We start from the raw sequence: 22,074 nt of genomic DNA, 5'->3' as shown, positions 1-22,074 counted from the left end.
CCGCGGCCCGTCCGATATTCTTTTCTCCCCCCCCGACCGACCCCCCCCCCCCCCCCCCCCCCCCCCCCGACCTGAACCGCAGCCCTTCCGATATTCTTTTCTCCCCACCACCCGACCCCGACCTGATTTGCGGGCCAGCTTAGTAAGAGTCAGCCGATATCCGGCTTTCCAGAGAAGCAGGAAGGGGAATGAGACATGGAACAGTCGCAAGAGGTAGCCTGAACTTTTAAAATTTATATTAAATACAAATTTCCCAGTCTTATAATAATACCTTCTGAAATCCGAAAAATTCCAAAAACCGAAACTCAGCTGGTCCCAAGGCTTTCGGATAAGGGATAGTGTACCTGTACCTTTGTGGTTAGGAAGATTGTCCTTTTTGGGTAGAATTGTAAAACTAGATAATTGTGGATAATGGGAATTTAATAAAAGTTCCATTATATTTTGGGCTGGAATAGGGGCTTGATAGCCAATTAAACAGTAGGCACAGCCAGTATAAAATATAATGGAATGTTCATCATAAGCATTAGTAGAGTTTAAAAAAAAAAATCATGCTTGAATAATTCATGGCAACTTAAGAACTTGTGCCAAATTGTTTTTCACCTGGTGAGCCCATACTTTGAAAATAAGCTACTACCATGTACTAATATACACATTCTCAGTTATTACATTACTTGTTTACAGTAATCTCTGTGCATTAATCCACTGTAATATCTATCAGTTCTATAGGTAGCTTTTAGGTATTACTGGTTAATAATTTAGCCAGTGTTTAAAGGGCTGTGGCACGTGCAAGTTTTTCACTCGTCAAACTTGTATGTGGCATGATGATACAAGTATAATGCTCTTGTAGTTGTGTTTTGGATACGAGCCAGTTTGTTCAGTTATTGTTGCTTAGGAGTGACTGAACTTAAAATAAAAACAGAAATTGATCGAAATACACAGCAGGCCGATCAGCATCTGCGAATAGAAAATTGCCCTAACTTGCTTATAAACAAGGTGAAAATTGTGTGGTCAACTTCCTTCTTTCCCACAGAATGGTCCTCCTCCTCCTGTCTGAGAGGACTGTATGCTGATTTGAAAAAATATTTAATGATGTAATAAGTACATATGACTGACAAATATGATTTGAAAAATTCCCATTTGTGGCCACAGTGTCGTCTAGCTGGATTTTCACTGGCCCAGCTAGGTTGATGAAATTGTCATCAGTTGATTGGTTTAATTGACCGTACAGTGTCTGGTTTTAATTGAATCATGTGCAAAAAATGAACTGGCATTTTGAAATTTCAGTTGGACTGGTGGAAAAACAAGCCAGGTGGCAACTCTTTGTGGCAAACACCTAAAATCAGTGAAAGATCATCTTTGACTTGCCATGATTTCTAATTACTACAGCAAGGTCTAAAATAACAACTGTAACCAGCTCATCTAGTTAGTGGTATCATCTTGATTAATCTTTCAGTAACTCTAAGATACTCCTAATATATGACCAAAACCAATTTAATGAAAGGAATGGAATGATTGGCCACAATCCTGGTTAATTCTCCATATAAATAGATTTTTTAAAATCAAGTTCTTTTGTAATTGCTTTTTTGAGGGTGTAAACAAAAGTGTTCTCTTGCACTTGTGTAAAAGGTCAAAGTAGTAAGTGGTTCCTAAAGAAGTGAAAGGTAATAACGTGTTTATATTTTTTTGAACCTGGCCTTTATTCATGTGCAGTATTTCAATTCCCAAATATCCAATTGCGATATGAGTTAGAATCCTTTGGTACAGATGCAAATTCAAATACCTGACACTTCCTAGAAATAATATTTTTGTGAAATAATGCCATGGGAGGGCTGTATGACCCAGAAGATTCTGAAGAGGCTTATCTGTGCTGCTACTACACGTATGTACTTTAAGACCAGTTCTTTATTCCATACCACAGTATAATGCAACTTACAGACTTGGAGTGATTTATAAATACAATGCTCCCATATTAAGCTGTGCATGGTATAATTTTAGTACCACAAAATTAGGTGCAATGTTGCTTTATGTATTTGTACCACTGTCTATAAATCTGTAGGAAAAATTGGTCTTGGTTGATGTATTTATCCCTTGCTATATAACCACACCACCAACATGTGCATCATTTTTAGTATTGCCCATTGTGCGATAAACTGTAGTTAGAAATTAAATAGTGTAGCTAATGCAGTGGTGTCCAAACAGTGGGCCCTTTCTAGCCCTTGTGCTCTGTACATTAAGCCCATAAAGCCGACTAAGTTGTTTTTGTGCTATATTTTTACTTACCGGATTGTCCTGTTTGAATTTTGATTGTGTGAAGGTTTGGAAAGAGCTGATCTTGGTGCTATTGCCTTATTGGTGGTGGATACATTTTAAACCAGAACACCAAGATCTGAAGTATTCACATATTAAAATATATACACATTAATAGGAATATTGATTTTAAACTTTATGTGAGCCATAGGTTCCATGGTGTGCACCTAAGTGGCCCATGAAGATAAAAAGATTGGGCACTCTTAAGCTAATGCATACATAAGTAGTGAGGCAAAACTGAGTCTTTCCCCTGTGGAGAAACAAATGTTGTATTGCCTTACTTGTTATATTGCAAAATATAGTAGATCAGTGTAGGACTTAAGAAGGGATACTTGTAATTGCCATAAATTGATACTGAAATAGAAGCTTTGATCAGTACTGCAGTTGTGTTTTAAATAATGTTGGTGGTAGAAGTTTGGAACTCCCTACCACAAACGACAATTGATGCTAGATCAGTTGTTAATTTTAAATCGGAGATGTTAGCTTTTTATTAACCAAGGGATATGGGCCAAAGGCAGGTACATGGAGTTAGGTCGCAGATCAGCCATGAGCTCATTGAAGGCGGAACAGGCTCGGGATGAATGGCCTACTCTCTATGTTCCTATGTTCGGAATTCTTAGCAAGAAACCATTTAACCTGTCATTACTTAACTTGTTTAAAAAAAAAACTAAACTCCAAGCCGCAGAGTATACAATTTAAGATCGACATCCTATACGTACATTTCACCTTTGCTATAAACTAAGTCAAATCAAAATTTAGATAAAGTAGATTTGTTGCCTACTTTCTAAATCATATATATAATTTTTAGGCTCTGCCTGCCAGCATATTGGCAAAGCAGTGGATCTGATCCAAGTGAAGAAGGCAGTTACTCAGAACCACTGGTCAGTTTGTGCAGAATGTGCCAAAAGTTTGAAAACACATGATGAAAAGCCTGACGTTTCACCAAATGTTTGGTTGTGTCTGAAATGCGGTTACCAGGTAAGCAACATATCTAAAGTGTTGTAATATTTTATTTAGGTTTACAACTTTGTTTCCTTCATAGGGAATTAACATGTAATTGAAAGTTCAATTTAGAGGATAAGCAAGCATGAAATAAGTAAAGGCCATTCGGCCCATCAAACCTATTCCTTCCACATACCATTACAACCCACACCATCATTGACTCCATCATGCTCAGCTTATTTTTGTAAGCAGTTCTTGATAATTTAGAGCCTGAAGTCCTTGTTGTCTTTCTTTCAATGGCCTCCAACATGTGAATGCCCTTGGTAGGGTGCCAAGCAGTGCATGAGGTAGTGCCACTGTGACATCACCTATGACCTATGCAAGGTTAGAATAACTTACTTTAACTTAGTTAAATAATGGTGATGCTTACTGTAACATGATTGTAACTGTTTGACATTGCCTACAATGCTGCCTATCTTTGTGTCAGTGGCAAATTTGGATATATGGCTTTTTGTGCCATCATCTAAGTCGTTAATAAATACTGTGAATAGTTCGGCCCCAACACCAATCCCTGTGGGACACCACTAGTCACACCCTGCCAGTTAGAGTACCTACTCATTATCTCTACTCTCTGTCTCCTGCCACTCAGCCAATTTCCTAACGAGGTCAATAATTTACCTTCAATTCCATGGGCTTCTACCTTAGTTAAGAGTCTCTTATCAAATGCCTTCTGGAAGTCCATATAAATAACTTTCATAGACATTCCCCTGTCCACTACTTCAGTCACCTCCTCCAAAAATTCAATCAGGTTTGTCAGGCATGACCTACCTTTCATAAATCCATGGCTCTTGTCTGATCAGCTGAAAATTTTCATGATGTTCAGTCACCCTATCCTTAATTATAGAATCTAGTAATTTCCCGACAACAGATGTTAATCTAACTGGTCTATACTTCCCTGGTTTCCCTCTCGCCATTTTTAAATAGCGGAGTGACATGCACAATTTTCCAATCTAAAGGAACGGTTCCTGAATCGAGAGAACTTTGGAAGATTATAGTTAAGGCATCTGCAATGTGTTTACCTACTTCCTTTAAAACCCTGGGATGGAAACCATTTGTCCCTGGGGATTTGTCACTCTTTAGTGCCATTATTTTCTTCATTACTGTTCTCCATCTCACACAGAAAATCACAGAAACCCCACAGTGCAGATAGAGGCCATTTCAGCCCATCGAGCCTGCACCGACACATATTCCACCCGATCCCCGTAACCCCACGTATTTAATCCCCCTAACACTAAGGGTCAATTTATCATAGCCAATCAACCTAACCCGCACATCTTTGGACTGTGGGAGGAAACCCACGCAAACACGGGGAGAATGTGCAAACTCCACACAGACAGTCGCCCGAGGCCGGATTCGAACCCGGGTCCCTGGCGCTGTGAGGCAACAGTGCTAACCACTATGCCACCGTGCTCATCTGACATGGGGTTAGCTTCCACATGTATGATACCCTACTCTACCTCTCCATCACCTCTCTTTACTGCCTCTGTGTTTTCGGACTGCTTGTCCAACATCCAGTCTTGGATGATCTGCAATTTCCTCCAGTTAAACTTTGGCAAGACTGAAGTCATAATCTTCGGTCCCTTCCACAAACTCAGTACGCTTGCTACTGATTCCACCTTCCTCCCTGGCCATTGTGCCAGGTTGAACCAGACTGTTCGCAACCTCAATCTTCAATTCGACCCTGAGCTGAGATTTTGACCTGCTATCTTCTCCATCACAAAGACAGCTTATTTGCACCTGTAGCATCACCTGCTTTAACCCATCCGCTGCTGTAACCCTAACCTATACCTTGACTATTCCAATGGTCTCCTGGCTGACCTCCCATCATCCACGCTCAGTAAATCTTAGCTTATCCAAAACTCTTCTGTCCCTCTCCCATCCCACACCAAGTCCTGCTTACCCATCATCGCAAGGTCTCAAAGGGAAATCTTCATGTAGAGGCAGAGGACATGGCTAAAGCACTAAATGAATACTTTGCATCTGTTTTCACAAAGGAAGCGGATGATATGAAGGTTACACTAAAAGAGAGGGAAATTATGGACAGGATAGTAATAGATAGAGAAGGCGTACTAAAAAGATTAGCATTACTGAAAGTTAAGTCACCTGGTCCGGATGGAATGCATCCTAGGCTGCTGAAAGAAGCAACGGTAGAGAGAGCAGAGGCATTGGCCACAATCCTCATTGGATACAGGAGTAGTGCTAGAGAGGGATAAACCAGGAAACTACAGGCCAGTCAGCCAAACATCAGTGGTGGGGAAGTTATTGGAAACCATTATCAGGGACAAAGTAAACTTTCATTTGGAAAGTCATGGGTTAATCAAGGAGAGGATTTGTTCAAGGCAAATTGTGTCTGACTAACTTGGTTGAAATATTTGCGGTAACGGAGAAGGTTAATCAAGGTAGTGCGGTAGATGTATATATGGACTTTAGGAAGGTATTCATCAAAGTGCCACACAGGTGGCTTGTTAAGAAGATGGAAGCCCATGGAATTAAGGGGAAAGTGGCGGTATGGATACAGAATTCGGCTCAGTGACAGAAAGCAGAGGGTGATGGTGGATGGATGTTTTTCAGACTGGGAAGTAGTTTGCAGTGGTGTTCCCCAAGGGTCAGTTTTGGATCCATTACTCTTCAATTTTTGTAAACAACCTAGACTCGGTTGCAGGGAGCAGCATTATAAAGTTTGCAGATGATACAAAACTTGGCAACGTAGTAGATAGTGATGAGGATAGTTGTAGACGACAGGATGGTGAAATGGGCAGAAGCATGGGAGATGGAGTTCAGTGCAGAGAAGTGTGAAGTGATGCATTTTGGGAGAGCTAATATGGAAAGACAGTGGCCCAGAAATTTGGGTCGGAGGCTTCCCGCGGGTGCACGCCTCCGACCTGCACTTACCTAGTGCACCGGCCGTTGTGCTGTGGGCCCGCATGGGATTCCGATCCTGTGCCTCCTCCAACTGCCGGCGCGCAGTGCTTGCGTATCCCAGGGGCGCTGTTAGTTCGAAGCGTCCCCTGGGATCACGTGGGCCATGGAGAGCCAATGGTAGCAGGTAATGCCCATTCATAAATTTGACAGGAAGAGCTGTCAAAACTATAAATACAAATCAGCCCCAAAACATAACTAGAACTTCAAATAAATTTTAAAAAAACATGACATTTTAAAAATAACTATAAATTACATAAAATAACTATTTTAAACAATAATTTAAATTTTTGAAAAAATTAATTACAGTTTCTAACAGGGCTAAAAATAAACTTACCTTTCTTTAAAGTATTTAAAAATAATAAACCTGTGGAAAAAATGTTTAAATTTTACTTAATTCACCACTTACCTTGTTAAACGCAGGCCTTGCGACTGCTTTTTAAAAGTGTAACTCCTGGAGACTTACCCTCCCGGAGAAACCTGTAAAAAAACGGAAGTTCCAGGCGCACGCGCTGCTTCTCCGGCGCATGCGTTCGACCTGTGAACCCCTTCCTTTAAGGGAACGGAAGTTCCGGTTTCCCGTGCATGCACGAAACCGGCACTTTCGTTGGGCCTACGCGGGAGTACCCAGCACGTACTCACCCGTGGGGACCCGAATTTCTGGGCCAATATATCATAAATGGCACGATTTTGAAATGTGTATTTGAGCAGAGAGACCTTGGTGTCCATATACACAAATCCTTAAAGGTGGCAGGGCAAGTTGATAAGGTGGCTAAAAAAGCATATGGGTTACTTGTGTTTATAAATAGAGATATAGAATATACAAGTAAAGAGATCATGCTAGAACTTTGTAAATCACTGGTTAGGCCTCAGCTGGAGTATTGTGGACAATTCTGGGCACCACACTTCAGGAAAGAGGTAATGGTCTTCGAAAGGGTCCAGAGGAGGTTTACCAAGATGCTACCAAGGATGAGCGACTTCAGTTATGAGGAGAGGTTGGAAAAATTAGGACTGTTCTCCTTGGAACAAAGAAGGTTAAGAGGTGACCTAATAGAGGTTTTGATAGAGAAAAACGATTCCCTCTGGTGAGTGGGTCAATAACCGGAGGTGATGGATTTAAAATCATTGGCAAAAGATCTAGAGGGGAGATGAAGAGTTGTCGGGATTTGGAATGCTCTACCTGAAAAAGTGGTGGAAGCTGATTCCATAAATAATTTTAAAAGGGAGCTGGGCAAGTACTTGAGGATGAAGAACTTGCAGGGTTAGGGACAAAAAGCAGGGTGTGGAATGAAGCACAGCTGCTCTTTCAAAGAGCCAGCACAGGCATGATGGGACAAATGGCCTCCTTCTGTGCTGCAAGTTTCTTGGATTCTATGATCCCTGTCCTTGCTGACCTACATTGGTTCTCAGCACCCCCCCAGTGCCTCAAATTTAAAATTCTCATCATCGTGTTAAAATCCCTTCATGGCCTTGCCACTCCCTATCTCTAACCTCCCACAGCCACCCCCGCTCCACCCAGAACTCTCCGTTCCTCCAAACTCTGGCCTCGTGCATTCCCATCCCTTCGCCCCACTATTGGTGGCTGTACCTTCAGCCATTTAGGCCCCATGCTTTGGAAAAGCCTAAACTTTCTGCCTCTGCAGCTCCCTCTCCTCCTTTTAAGACTCTCCTTAAAACCCACCCTTTGACCAAACTTTTAGTTGCCTCTCCTAATATCTCCTCCTTTGGCCTGGCATCCATTTTTGTCTGATTACGCCTTTGTGAGGCCTTTCTACATTGCTATATCGATGCAAGTTGATGTTGTATTAAACAGTAGCTCAGAATGCTCTCTCCATACACGACTAGTTTGGAAGGACTAATTAGTTTTCATAGCTCAAGTGAAAGTTGATGTGCCCACTATTCTGCCTTACTGAATTATGCTGACAACACGAAACCTGTTATAAATTTGTCAGTAGTCAAGGACAGGAGGGTGTGACCGCGAGTCAGGAAGGTATGGAGACCTGGGATGCAGTAAACATAGAAGATAGGAGCAGGAGTAGGCCATTCGGCCCCTCGAGCCTGCTCCGCCATTCAATGAGATCATGGCTGATCATCCAAATTCAGTACCCTGTCCCTGCTTTCTCCCCATACCCCTTGATCCCTTTAGCCTTAAGAAATATATCCAACTCCTTCTTGAATATATTTAATGAATTGGCCTCTACTGCCTTCTGTGGTAGAGAATTCCACAGGTTCACCACTCTCTGGATGAAGAAATTCCTCCTCATTTTTGTCCTAAATGGCTTACCCCTTATCCTTAGACTGTGACCCCTGGTTCTGGACTCCCCGACCATCGGGAACATCCTTCCTGCATCTAGTCTGTCCAGTCCTGTCAGAATTTTATAAGTTTCAATGAGACCCCCTCTCATTCTTCTAAACTCCAGCGAGTATAAGCCCATTCGACCCAATCTCTCCTCATACGTCATTCCTGCCATCCCAGGTATCAGCCTGGTGAATCTTCGCTGCACTTCTTCCATGGCAAGAACATCCTTCCTCAGATAAGGCGACCAAAACTGCACACAATACTCAAGGTGTGGTCTCACCAAGGCCCTGTACAACTACAGCAAGACATCCTTGTTCCTGTACTCAAACCCTCTCGCTACGAAGGCCAACATACCATTTGCCTTCTTAACCGCCTGCTGCACCTGCATGCTTACCTTCAGCGACTGGTGCACAAGGACACCCAGGTCTCATTGCACTTCCCCTTCTCCCAATCTATTGCCATTCAGATAATAATCTGCCTTCCTGTTTTTGACACCAAAGTGGATAACCTCGCATTTATCCACGTTATATTGCATCTGCCATGCTTCTGCCCAATCACCCAACCTGTCCAAATCATCCTGGAGTTTCTTGGCATCCTCCTCACAGCACATACGCCCACCCAGCTTTGTGTCGTCTGCAAACTTGGAGAGATTACATCTAGTTCCCTTCTCCAGATCATTAATATATATTGTGAATAGCTGAGGTCCAAGGATCGATCCCTGCGGTACCCCACTAGTCGCTGCCTGCCACTCAGAAAAAGACCCGTTTATTCCAACTCTTTGCTTTCTGTCTGCCAACCAGTTCTCTATCCAAGTCAATACCTTACCCCCAATCCCATGTGCCTTAACTTTACACGCTAATCTCTTAATGCAGGACCTTATCAAAAGCCTTTTGAAAGTCCAAATACACCACATCCACTGGTTCTCCCTTATTTATTTTACCAGTTACATCCTCAAAAAATTCTAGTAGATTAGTCAAGCATGATTTACCTTTTGTAAATCCATGTTGACTTTGTCCGATCCTGTCACTGTTTTCCAAGTGCTCTGCTATTACATCTTTTATAATGGACTCTAGCATTTTCCCCACTACCAACGTCAGGCTTACCGGTCTGTAATTCCCCGTTTTCTCTCTACCACCTTTTTTAAATAGTGGGGTAACATTAGCTACCCTCCAATCCATGGGTACTGTTCCAGATTCCATCGAATGTTGGAAGATGATCAGCAATGCATCAACTATTTCTAGGGCCACTTCCTTAAGTACCCTAGGATGTAGATTATCAGGCCCTGGGGATTTATTGGCCTTCAATCCCGTCAATTTTCCTAACACCATTTCCCTACAAATACTGATTTCTTTCAGTTCCCCCCTTTCATCAGACCCTATGTTCCCCGACATCTCTGGGAGGTTATTTGTGTCCTCCTTTGTGAAGACAGAACCAAAATATGTATTTAATTGGTCTACCATTTCTTTGTTCCCCATTATAAATTCCCCTGATTCTGATGGAGGAGTCTCAGCCCTGGCCCTTGTCCAACAGGTACGAGGTACTTGCTATCTGTATGGATGAGGATGGGCAAACTGACCACAGTATAGGGGGCCACCCAAGTGGGGGAGAAGGAAGGAATGTGGTAGCAGTAGGGGAAAGTATAATCGGGGGATAGATACTGTTCTTTGCAGCCATGAAAGAGTCTCCCGAAGGCTGTGTTTTCAAGGTTAAAGGTATCTCCTCGCGGCTGGTGAAGAACTTGGAGTGGGAGGGGGAGGATCCAATTGTCGTGGTCCATGTAGGAACCAACGACATAGGTAGAACTAACAGTGAGGTTCTGCTGAGGGAGTTTGAGGAGCTAGGGTCTAAATTAATAAGCAGAACCTCAAGGGTAATAATCTCTTGATTACTACCTGAGCCACGTGCAAATTGGCATTGGGTCAAGCAGATCGGAGAGTTAAATGCATAGCTCAAAGAAGGGGTTTCAATTCATGGGGCACTGGCACCAGTACTAGGGAAAGAGGGAGCTGTTCCTTCGGGATGGGCTCCACTTGAACCGAGCTGAGACCAGCGTCCTGGCAAATCGAATAACTAGGGCTGTAGATAGGACTTGAAACTAAAAAAGGCGGGGGAGGGGGTCAGGTGAGGGAAATTTAGAAATCTAAAGAGAAAGGTCAAAGCAATAGAGCAATGTAGCGATTTGGGTAAAAATAAGCAGTGTTTGACCTGAAGGGACAGAGTTTAACGGTAGCAGTGCAGCAGAGAATAAGGTCAAAGCAGGGAATAATGGTAAAAAATCTAAATTAAAGGTTCTTTATCTGAATGCACAAAGCATTCGTTACAAGATAGATGAAGTCATGGCACAAATAGAGATAAATGGGTTTGATCTAATAGTCATTATAGAGACGTGGTTGCAAGGTGACCAAGGTTGGGAACTAAATGTTCCAGGGTACTTGACGTTTCGAAAAGACAGGCAGAATGGAAAAAGAGGGGGAGTAGACCCGATAATAAAGGATGACATAAGGGCAATAGAGAGAAAGGATCTTGGCTCGGAAGATCAGGAAGTAGAATCAGTATGGATGGAGATAAGAAATAACAAGGGGCAGAAAACACAGATGGGAATAATATATAGGTCCCCTAACAGTAGCTAGTTGGACACAATATTAATCAAGAAATAGTAAGGAACAAAGGGGGGGACTTTAATCTTCATCTAGATTGGCATTGGTAGTCTGGGGGATGAGTTCATGGAATGCATTCGGGACAGTTTCCTAGAACAATACGTCATAGAACCAACCAGGGAACAGGCTATTTTAGATCTTGTAATTGTGTAATGAGTAAGGGTTAATTAGCAATCTCATAGTAAAGGATTCTCTGGGGCAGAATGATCATAATAAAATTGGAATTTTATGTTAAGTTTGAGAGTGACTTGCCTAAGTCTGAAACTAGAGTGTTAATAAACTTAAATAAAGCCAATTACATAGGTATGAAGGGCGAGTTGGCTAAGGTAGATTGGAAAAATAGATTAAAAGGTATGGCGGTAGATAAGCAGTGGCTAGCATTTAAAAAAATATTTCCCAATTCTGAACAAAAATACATTCCATTGAGAAACAAAAACTCCACGGGAAAAGTGATCCAACCGTGGCTAACTAAAAAAGTTAATGATAGCATTAGATTGAGAGAAAAAGCTTATAATGTTGCGAAGAATAGCAGTAAGCCTGAGGATTGGGAGAGTTTCTCTAACCAGCAAAAGATGACCAAAAAATTGATAAAAAGGGAAAAAATAGAATGAGAGAAAACTAGCAAGAAATGTAAAAGCAGATTGTATGTAAAAAGGAAGTGAGTAACAAAAGTAAAAGTTGGTCCTTTAGAGGCTGAGACAGGAGAAATTATTATGGGGAATAAGGAAATGGCAGAAACGTTAAACAAATACAGGAAACTTTCTGATATCCGGCACTGACGGGACCGAGCTGGTGCCGTACCATCAAAACTGCCGTACAAACCAGCGCTAATGTTAAAACATACGGAGCTTTTGAGCTCCGTATGAATCAACAAACCCTGTTGCAGCTTCAAAACAGTCGGCCGCAGCTTAAAAGCGTCTCTGTAGCTAAGCAACAGCTTCAGCTAGACCTTGCAGAGCCTGACTGGAAAAAAAAAAGCAACGAGAAGTAAAAAAACTTACAGGAAACGGCTCCTGAATTTTGCCGGTAGATAGAGCTTTCCGGACATTTAACCCGGTTAAACGAAAGTTTCCTGTATTTTGTATCTGTCTTCACAGTAGAAGACACAAAAAGCATACCAAAAATGGTGGGGAACCAAGGGGCTAATGAGGGTGAGGAACTTAACGTAATTAATATAAGTAGAGAAAAAGTACTAGAGAAACTAATGGGACTAAAAGCCGACAAATCCCCTGGACCTGACGGCCTACATCCTAGGATTCTAAAAGAGGTGGCTGAAGAGATAGTGGATGCATTGGTTTTGATCTTCCAAAATTCCCTAGATTCTAGAATGGACCCAGCGGATTGGAAGGTCGCAAATGTAACACCGCTATTCAAAAAAGGAGGGAGAGAAAACAGGGAACTACAGGCCAGTTAGCCTGACATCAGTCGTCGGGAAAATGCTGGAATACATTGTTAAGGAAGTGGTATCAGGACACTTAGAAAGTCATAACATGATTAGGCAGAGTCAACATGGTTTTATGAAAGGGAAATCGTGTTTGACAAATTTATTAGTTTTTTGAGGATGTAACTAGCAGGGTAGATAAAGTGGAACCAGTGGATGTAGTATATTTGGATTTCCAAAAGACATTCATTAAGGTGCCACATAAAAGGTTATTGCACAAGATGATGGCTCATGGGGGTTGGGGTAATATAGTGGATGGATAGAGGATTGGTTAACGGACTGTAACTAGTGGGGTGCGCAAGGATCAGTACTGGGGCCTCAGCTATTTACAATCTATATTAATGACCTAGATGAAGGGACCGAGTGTAATGTATCCAAGTTTGCTGCTGATACAAAGCTAGGTGGGACAGTAGGCTGTGAGGAGAACACAGAGTCTGCAAAGGGATATAGATAGACTAAGTGAGTAGGCAGTAAGGTGACAGATGGAGTATAATGTAGGGAAATGTGAGATTATTCACTTGGGTAGGAAGAATAGAAAAACAGAATATTTTTTAAATGGTAAACTTTCAAATGTTGGTGTTCAGAGAGATTTGGGTGTCCTCGTGCAAGAATCACAGAAAGCTAGCATGCAAGTACAGCAAATAATAAGGAAGGCAAATGGCATGTTGGCCTTTATTGCAAGGGGGTTGGAGTACAAGAGTAAGGAAGTCTTGCTACAATTGTCAGGGTAGATGCTGAGAGGTTGTTTCCCTTGGCTGGAGTGTCTAGAACTAGGGGATATAGTCTCAGGATAAGGGGTAGGCAATTTAAGACCGAGATGAGGAGGAATTTCTTCACTTCGAGGGTTGTGAAACTTTGGAATTCTCTACCCCAGAGGGCTGTGAATGCTGAGTCTTTGAGTATATTCAAGGTTGAGATAGATAGATTTTTGGACTCTAGGGGAATCGAGGGATCTGGAGGTCGGGTGGGAAAGTGGAGTTGAGGTCGATGATCAGCCATGATCTTATTGAATGGCGGAGCAGGCTCGAGGGGCCGTATGGCCTACTCCTGCTCCTATTTCTTATGTTCTAAGTTAATACTAGTACTGTAGGAAACCGTTACATTTTTTTAGATTGACTATATATAGTGTCTCTTACACTTAGGGTTGCAGTCAAAACTCACAAGATCAGCATTCTTTGAAGCATTTCCAGACTACTTGCTTGGAGCTCCACTGTATTGTGATCAGTTTGGACTCGTGGACTGTTTGGTAAGGCAAATCAAGTAATAACAGTGTTATAAGTGCAATTCATTCATCATCATAATTTGTAATATAATTTTAACATACAGTTGTTACAAAGACTGAGCTTATAGGACACCGTTTTTTTCCCCTCCACGTCTATTTTTTCTCTCCTTGCCTCTTCTCGCTGAAGTTGGTGATTCATGGTGGGTATACGTCCTGCAGCAGTGTCAGCAGGTTGGCACATTAGGTGGCATCACAGTTGAGCGCATTCTAACATGCATTTTCAGTAGGGGCCCATAGAAATTAGCAGAGGGAAACCTGGATGATGGTTTTCTCTTTGGCTATGGGGTTGTTGAGACCACTTGCCGTACCAGAGATTGAACCCAGGGCCTTCCTGTATTACCCAGTATCATCAATGCTGTACATTTATGAACTAAGTTACCAGGGAACTCCAGTGCAAGAAAAACTTTTTTTGTTGACTAGAAGCTTGAAAGTTGCTTAAGTTTTTGTCAATTTATTTTATATTTCTTTCTACATTGTTCACCATTTTCTATTTGAGGTCTTTGATCATTCAGTTGCTCAACTGACACCTAAAAGGTGCTCTGGCATACCCAGGATTCCTGGTCTGTTCCTCCCACAGAGACCATCTGACCTGTATATTTTCTCCATAACTGAAACTGGAAACTTGTAGTTGCTCTGGCATTCCCAGGGTTTGGTGGCTTTTTCTTCCTGCTGAAACCATCGGGCCTTTTAAGTCTTTTCCTTCAGAACTGAACTTGGAATGATTTACCACAAGTGGCTATTGAGGCAGAGGCTATGACTTAATTTGAAAGGGAATTGGATAACTATTTTTGAAAAGGAAGGATATAAAAGGATACACGGAAAGTATAGCAAAATGGGATTAATGTAGATAGTTCAATTTGAAGAGCACCGGTACAATGAACCAAATGGTTTCCCTCCGTGCTGTAATTTCTTCAGTCCTGTGATGTATCAATAGATTAAGTGGTATATAATCTGCTCAGCATGTTGGTTGTAAAAGGCATTTTACCTTGTGGAGAATCACAAATCTGACCTGGTGTCCTACAGCTGTATGTAAATCTTATTCTAAAGTATTTGCTGCTTAAGTTTTTTTAAGTTACATTTTCTTGTTTACAGTTGCAAGCCAAATATATATTTTCTTGTTTACAGTTGTAAGCCAAATATTTATTATATGGATCTATTGGAATAAGAAGTGTTTAAATCATTTAAGGTGTTCCATCTATAGTGTTTTGATATGAAAGTCAAAAAGAAAGTAAAAGGTTGTGCTTTTAAAATAAGAAATTCTGCACAGTAAGTATTCTTTAGTATTGTTTCTTCTAAAACCTCTTAATTTCACAGGTGCTATGAGTGTGACGAGGAATTAATACCATGCAATAAAAAGGTTCTTGCTCACTTGCTGGATTTTCTGCAAAAACATGCTACTAAGACACACTCAGGTAAAGCTTTTTGCATCTATCCCATTCAATGCAGCTGAACTCTATTCAGGTGTACCATGCCCAATTAAAGGAATACAATTAAAGGGATTTTAGTAGGACTGAGACCTAACTATATAATCTGTATTTTATTACAATGATATGTGGAAAATAAACTGCAACTATGTAGGATATGATTCAGAAGTTAAATGTTCAAATTCATATTTTTAATTTTATTCTAACCATCATCTGATTATATCTCTATTCCAGTGCAGTAGGATGACCACATATTAACTATGACGGATTCTAACAATTTAGTTATGCCTTCCATCGAATGTGCTTCAGATTCTAATGGGGCTGCACAACCAAAAATAGAATATTGCAGCAGGCATTATTTTTCTTGTGCAGAAAAACTGTTATAAGTTGCTTCTCTTTTAGTCAGTTGAAAGACTTGTTGCAATTCGCTGTAATTGGCGAGATTGTCTTTGTTTACTGACAGGTAATCCTACAGCAGTCTTCCCCTATTGCATCTTATTTTTAAGATGAGCACTTAATTTGGTCAAATTTTAATATTTAAATTGCTTTTGACATACCTTTTCATAGTAGAGTAAGATTTTATTTTGTTTGAATTTTCTCAAACCATCACAATTGGCCCCTGCCTCTATTTCTACGTGTACCATTTACTGTGTAAGATAATGGGCAGGCACCATGTTCCCAGATCTCTGCTCATACTTATCTAAATCTGACTTACTGCATGAAAGTAGCTCAAGCTGACTTGTCTTCACTTCCTTCCACTTGGCAAAAACTAGCTTTTTACTCGTTACCTACCAGTAATAATACAGGCAAGATCAGGATTTGCTATTTGGAGACTGACTGCCATCAATCAAGGTTCTAACACGGTTTAGGAACTTTTTAAATATTAAAACCACTGAGCCAATTGTGTAATTTTCTGTGTTGAAATATGGACATTGTACAGCCCTAGGTCTGGTCGTGAAGTTACTTTAGAAGAAAAGACAGGTGCATAAAAGTATGTACACCTTAAAAATGTGCTCTGTATCAGGTTGTAGACAGATGTTTGCTAAGTATGCCTCTTCAGCTTATTGGGAGCAGTCAAAATCAATATTTATTGTTTGTGCTGCCTGGTACTTATTAAAGGCATCAGACTAGTATTCAGAATCATAGTGCTTTTTTTTTGCAGATGATGTGTTATGGGTTCTCATGGAAAGCTAGTCATCTTGAAAAATGGACTAACAGTTAGAATCTGGTGCCGGGTGGCCCCAAGTGGCTCTGCACCACTCTAGAGGATCTCGGAGGTATTGATTTGCAAAGTATAAGGTGTGCCTGTCCTAGCTGTTGATTCGTATGGGGTACCGAAGGGTTTTGCTGGATGTCAGTTTTAGCTTGGACACAATTCTTCAGGACCATGGTGAGAGGGGGTCTGATCTTTCTCTATTATTAGCAACGTCTTTATAGTAGAGGTTAATTACATTTATCCCTCTAGCTTTGATCGCTCTCTTGTCCCCTGCCCCACAATACCCCCACACATGCATGTGACAGCACATAAGAACATAAGAAATAGGAGTAGGCCAATCGGCCCCTCGAGCCTGCTCCGCCATTCAATAAGATCATGGCTGATCTGATCCTAACCGCCAATCTACTATCACAGAACCATCTCCTGAATCTAACAGAATTAGACACACGAAATAGGAGCAGGATCAGGCTACACGGCCCCTGGGCCCGCTCCGCTACCCACAGGGCCATGTCCGATCCGAACCTAGACTCATGTCCAAATTCCTGCCCGCTCCCTGTAACCCTTAATTCCCTTTACTTCTAGGAAACTGTCTATTTCTGTTTTAAATTTATGTAATGATGTAGCTTCTACAGCTTTTTGGGGCAGCATATTCCATGGACCTACCACCCTCTGAGTGAAGTAGTTCCTCCTCATCTCAGTTTTGAAAGAGCAGCCCCTTATTCTAAGACTATGCCCCCTAGTTCTAGTTTCACCCATCATCGGGAACATCTTCCCCGCATCCACCCGATCCAACCCCTTCACAATCTTATATGTTTCAATAAGATCGCCTCTCATTCTTCTGAACTCCAATGAGTAGAGTCCCAATCTACTCAACCTCTCCTCATACGTCCATCCCCTCATCCCTGGGATTAACCGAGTGAACCTTCTTTGTACTGACTCGAGAGCAAGTATGTCCTTTCTTAAGTATGGACACCAAAACTGTATGCAGTATTCCAGGTGCGGTCTCACCAATACCTTGTACAACTGAAGCAATACCTCCCTATTTTTATATTCTATCCCCCTAGCAATGAAAGCCAACATTCCATTGGCCTTCTTAATCACTTGCTGCACCTGCATACTAACCTTTTGAGTTTCGTGCACCAGGATCCCCAGATCTCTTTGTACTTCAGTACATTCCAGTTTCTTGCCATTAAGATAATAACTTGCTCTACGATTTTTCCTGCCAATGTGCATAACCTCACACTTTCCAGTTTTGTATTCCATCTGCCAAATCTCTGCCCACTTACTTAGCCTGTCTATGTCCCCTTGCAGGTTTTTTATGTCCTCCTCACTCACTACTTTCCCTCCCATCTTTGTATCATCTGCAAACTTTGATATGTTACACTCGGTCCCCTCCTCCAAATCGTTAATATAGATTGTAAAGAGTTGGGGACTCAGCACTGACCCCTGCGGAACACCACTAGTTACTGATTGCCAGTCTGAGAATGAACCATTTATCCCAACTTTCTGCCTTCTGTTAGATAGCCAATCCTCTATCCATGCCAGAATATTACCCCCAATCCCGTGATTTTTTTATCTTAAGCAATAATCTTTTGTGTGGCACCTTGTCAAATGCCTTTTGGAAGTCTAAATACACTACGTCCACTGGTTCCCCTTTATCCACCCTATACGTTACTTCCTCAAAGAACTCCAGCAAATTTGTCAAACATGACTTCCCCTTCATAAAACCATGCTGACTTTGTCCTATTAAATTATGATTATCTAACTGTCCTGTTACTGTCTCCTTAATAATGGACTCCAAAATTTTACCTACCACAGATGTTAGGCTAACCGGTCTATAGTTTCCAGCCTTCTGTCTCTTATGTTCATTAATAAATCGACATTCTTATTATGAACACAGCTAGCTTTTGCTAGTTACGTTATTGAGCACATGTGGACTAGGTACTGTATCTGTAGAGGCTTCCATCTTGACTGCTGCCTTGTGGGTAGCCTAGTGCCTCATGGGTAATGTAGTCTTAATATCATACAGCTGGGTAGTGTAGTCTTATATACAGCTCTACGGCTCCACCTAGTGTCCACTATAGAATGGCATGTTATTGATCATTACATCCCCCTTTCTTTGAGGTTTAACAAAATCAATATCAATCAACTTTCAAGAAAACAATAAAGATAATATCAGTAACACTTTTGTTAGTGCTCTATAAACATAAACATTTTCAAAACAGTCAACACATTTTCAAAGCTTTGCATTGTACTCAAACATTAAGTCTATCAGGCTTTTTTACTTCACGTGTGGATCTTCTCAACACGGGTAAGTCTGATGTGTCTTCATGAGATTGTTCTGGCGGTGAATGACAAGATGCAGTTGCGGCATTGTCATCAATCTGGTCTTGAATAGTCTCTTGTGTTTTTAGGAGGGAACGGCGGTTTCTCCTGAGAATCTGTCCTTCCTCAGTTCTAACAGTGTATGACCTTGGTCCTACTTCCTCAAGAACTGTAGCTTTCCTGTTCCATGCATCTGGATCCTCAATCCTGACAACATCATCCCTTGTCAATGGTTTTAGTGTTTTGGATGACTTGTCATAGTATGATTTCTGTTTCAGCTTTAACAGTTGAAGTCTCTGTCTCAGTTCCTCACTTTGCTGTTCTTTTGCACAGCAGGGTAGCGTGGTGCGCAACTTGTGACCCATTAGTAGTTCAGCAGGTGAAGAACCACAGTCTAAAGGTGAGGCTCGGTAGCTCAGCAGGGCAAGATAAGGATCAGACTTGCTTTCTGTTGCTTTCTTCAGTAGCTGCTTGAGAACTTGAACACTTTTCTCTGCCTTACCATTTGACTGAGCATACAAAGGACTGGATGTGATGTGCTGAAAGTCATACTGTGCTGCAAACTGTTGCCACTCCTTACAGTTGAAGCAGGGACCATTGTTGCTAACGGCAATCCTGGGAATTCCATGTCTGGCGAAGATGGATTTCACATGCATTATGACACTGCTTGGTGTGGTGCTTGAGAGCAGCGCCATCTCAGGATAGTTAGAATAGTAGTCAATCACTATTAGATAGTCTTTACCATTTAAATGAAAAAGGTCCATACCAACCTTTTGCCATGGTGCTGTTGGTATGTCAGCTACTATCATTGGTTCCTTTGCTTGTTTGTTTTGGTGTTTCTGACATGTCTCACATTTGCCTATCATGTTCTCAATGTCCTTATTTATGCCAGGCCAATAAACAGTGTCTCTTGCTCTCCTTTTGCATTTTTCAATTCCGAGGTGTCCCTCATGAATCCTTTTGAGCATGTCTTGACGTAGAGCCTGTGGAATGACTGCTGTTCTGTTTTAGTAATAGTCCACTTGCGACACTCAATTCTGATCTTATGTGAAAATATTTTGGACAGGAACCTTTTGGCCAACCATGATGAATGTTCTCTATTACTGTTTGTAATACTGTATCTTTTACTGTACTGTTTCTTCTGCTGTTTGCTTTGATTTTGTGTCTGACACGGGCAGCGCAGCAGTGACCATACTCACATGAACATCCACGTCTTCCTCAGTAGAGCTCACATGACTCATTGTGGGTGCTCGGGATAGTGCATCTGCTAACACTATGTGTTTGCCTGGTGTGTAGATCAGTTCAAAGTCATATCTTTGCAGCTTCATCATGAGTCGTTGAATCCTTGGAGACATCTCATTCAGATTTTTTTTTATGATGGCAACCAGAGGGCTGTAGTCTGTCTCAACTGTGAAGGTGGGAAGTCCATATATATAGCCATGAAACTTTTCTAGTCCAACTACCAAGCCTAGACATTCCTTTTCAATCTGGGCGTATCGACACTCAGTATCAGTCATAGACCTGGAGGCATAGGCAACAGGCTTCCAATCTTCACCCTCTGCTTGTAGCAAGACTGCACCTAGGCCATCTTTTGATGCATCCGTTGACACTTTGATTCTTTTTGTTGGGTCAAAGAAGGTGAGTACAGGTGTGGTTGTCAGCACTGTTTTGAGGTTTATCCACTCTTGTTCATGTCTTTCTGTCCATGCGAACTCATTTGTTTTATGTAGCAGGTCTCGCAGACAGGCTGTCTTGGCTGACAAGTTAAGAATGAACTTTCCAATGAAGTTTATCATCCCCATGATGCGTAGCACACCTTTTTTGTCAGTGGGTCGGGGCATTTTGAGTATGGCGTTTACTTTTTCCATATCTGGCTCTATTCCTTTACCAGATAGATTATCTCCTAGGAAAGTGACTTCCTGGATGCCAAACTGACACTTGGCTTTGTTGAGCTTCAGTCCATTCCGGCGTATGCTCTGTAGCACTTTAGTCAGTCTCTCATTGTGTTCTTTCAGTGTGGAGCCCCAGATGATAATGTCATCAACATAGACCTGAACCCCTTCCAGACCTTCAATTATGTGTTCCATCGCTCTATGAAAGATTTCAGATGCAGATATTATCCCGAAAGGCATTCTGAGGAAACAATACCTGCCAAATGGTGTGTTGAAGGTACAGTATTTGGTGCTCTCTTCATCCAGTTTTAGTTGCCAAAATCCTTGTGAGGCATCGAGCTTTGTAAAGTATCTGGCACCTAACATTTCACTGGTGATTTCTTCTCGCTTGGGAATCTGGTAGTGTTCACGTTTTATGTTTGCATTTAAGTCCTTTGGATCCATGCATATTCTTAGATCATTGTTCTTTTTCTTTACACATACCATGGAGTTAACCCAGTCTGTTGGCTCTTCGACTTTCCTGATGACTCCTAGTGTGGTCATTCTGTCCAGTTCATTCTTGAGCCGGTCACGCTGGGGTGCTGGAACTCTTCGTGGAGCATGTACCACTGGCTGAGCATCCTCCTTTAGCTGGATCTTGTAAGTGAATGGTAGAACTCCAAATCCTTTGAACACATCCTGGAAATTATTCACTACAGAATCCACCGAGTCATCTGGTCTGCTTATGGCACAGTTTATACGGTAGACTCTCTTGACCAGTTCTAAGTCCTCACAAGCTTTGTCACCCAGTAGTGAATCAAGTCTTTCAGCCACAACAGAAAACATGAGATGATGCACTTTGTCTTTGACTGTCACTTTAAGTCTGCATACACCTAAGCTATCTATTTTCTGTCCATTATAGTCCTTCAGTAGTACTGACTTTTTCTGTATTTTGGGCTTTTCTTTCATATCGTTAATGTCACTCATACTGATTAAGTTTGCTTTTGCCCCAGTGTCTAGTTTCAAGGTAACTAATGCTCCATTTACCTGCAGTGGGATCATCCATTTGTCCTCTTTTACTGCGTTAACTTTATGTTCAGCATTGTCCATTTCTGATGGCTGCACATTTTCTGTATCCTTTTTGATATTTTCACATGACACCATTCCTACAAAAAACGTTTCACTTAAATCAGTGTCCTCAATTACATTAACTCGTTGCCCTTTTAGTTTTTACTTTTGAAAAGCATTGTTTGGCAAAGTGATTCTTTCCATTACACTTTGTGCACATTTTTCCAAACGCTGGGCATTGTCTTAACTGGTGTTTGTAACCA

The 22,074-nt window shown here is 41.5% G+C and overlaps 1 protein-coding gene across 7 annotated transcripts in view; it reads left to right on the top strand.

The window, feature by feature from the left end:
- The window catches only part of usp45 (ubiquitin specific peptidase 45), a 174,317-nt gene that overhangs the window by 2,456 nt on the left and 149,787 nt on the right, over positions 1-22,074 (top strand). For all 7 annotated transcript variants that reach the window (XR_015079571.1, XM_085997447.1, XM_085997444.1 and 4 more), the window contains exons 3-5: positions 3,116-3,285; positions 13,768-13,871; positions 15,222-15,319. Coding sequence is in view for 6 of the 7 variants with exons in the window: in XM_085997447.1 (XP_085853573.1) it covers positions 3,116-3,285; positions 13,768-13,871; positions 15,222-15,319 (372 nt within the window). In the remaining variant the exon portion in view is untranslated. The remainder of the gene's footprint in view (positions 1-3,115; positions 3,286-13,767; positions 13,872-15,221; positions 15,320-22,074) is intronic.

This window comes from Somniosus microcephalus, chromosome 9 (genome assembly GCF_052327205.1).
Source record: "Somniosus microcephalus isolate GS21.2 chromosome 9, FLI_Smic_1.0, whole genome shotgun sequence".
NCBI lineage: Eukaryota > Metazoa > Chordata > Chondrichthyes > Squaliformes > Somniosidae > Somniosus > Somniosus microcephalus.
This window is presented reverse-complemented; position numbering and strand designations above follow the sequence as displayed.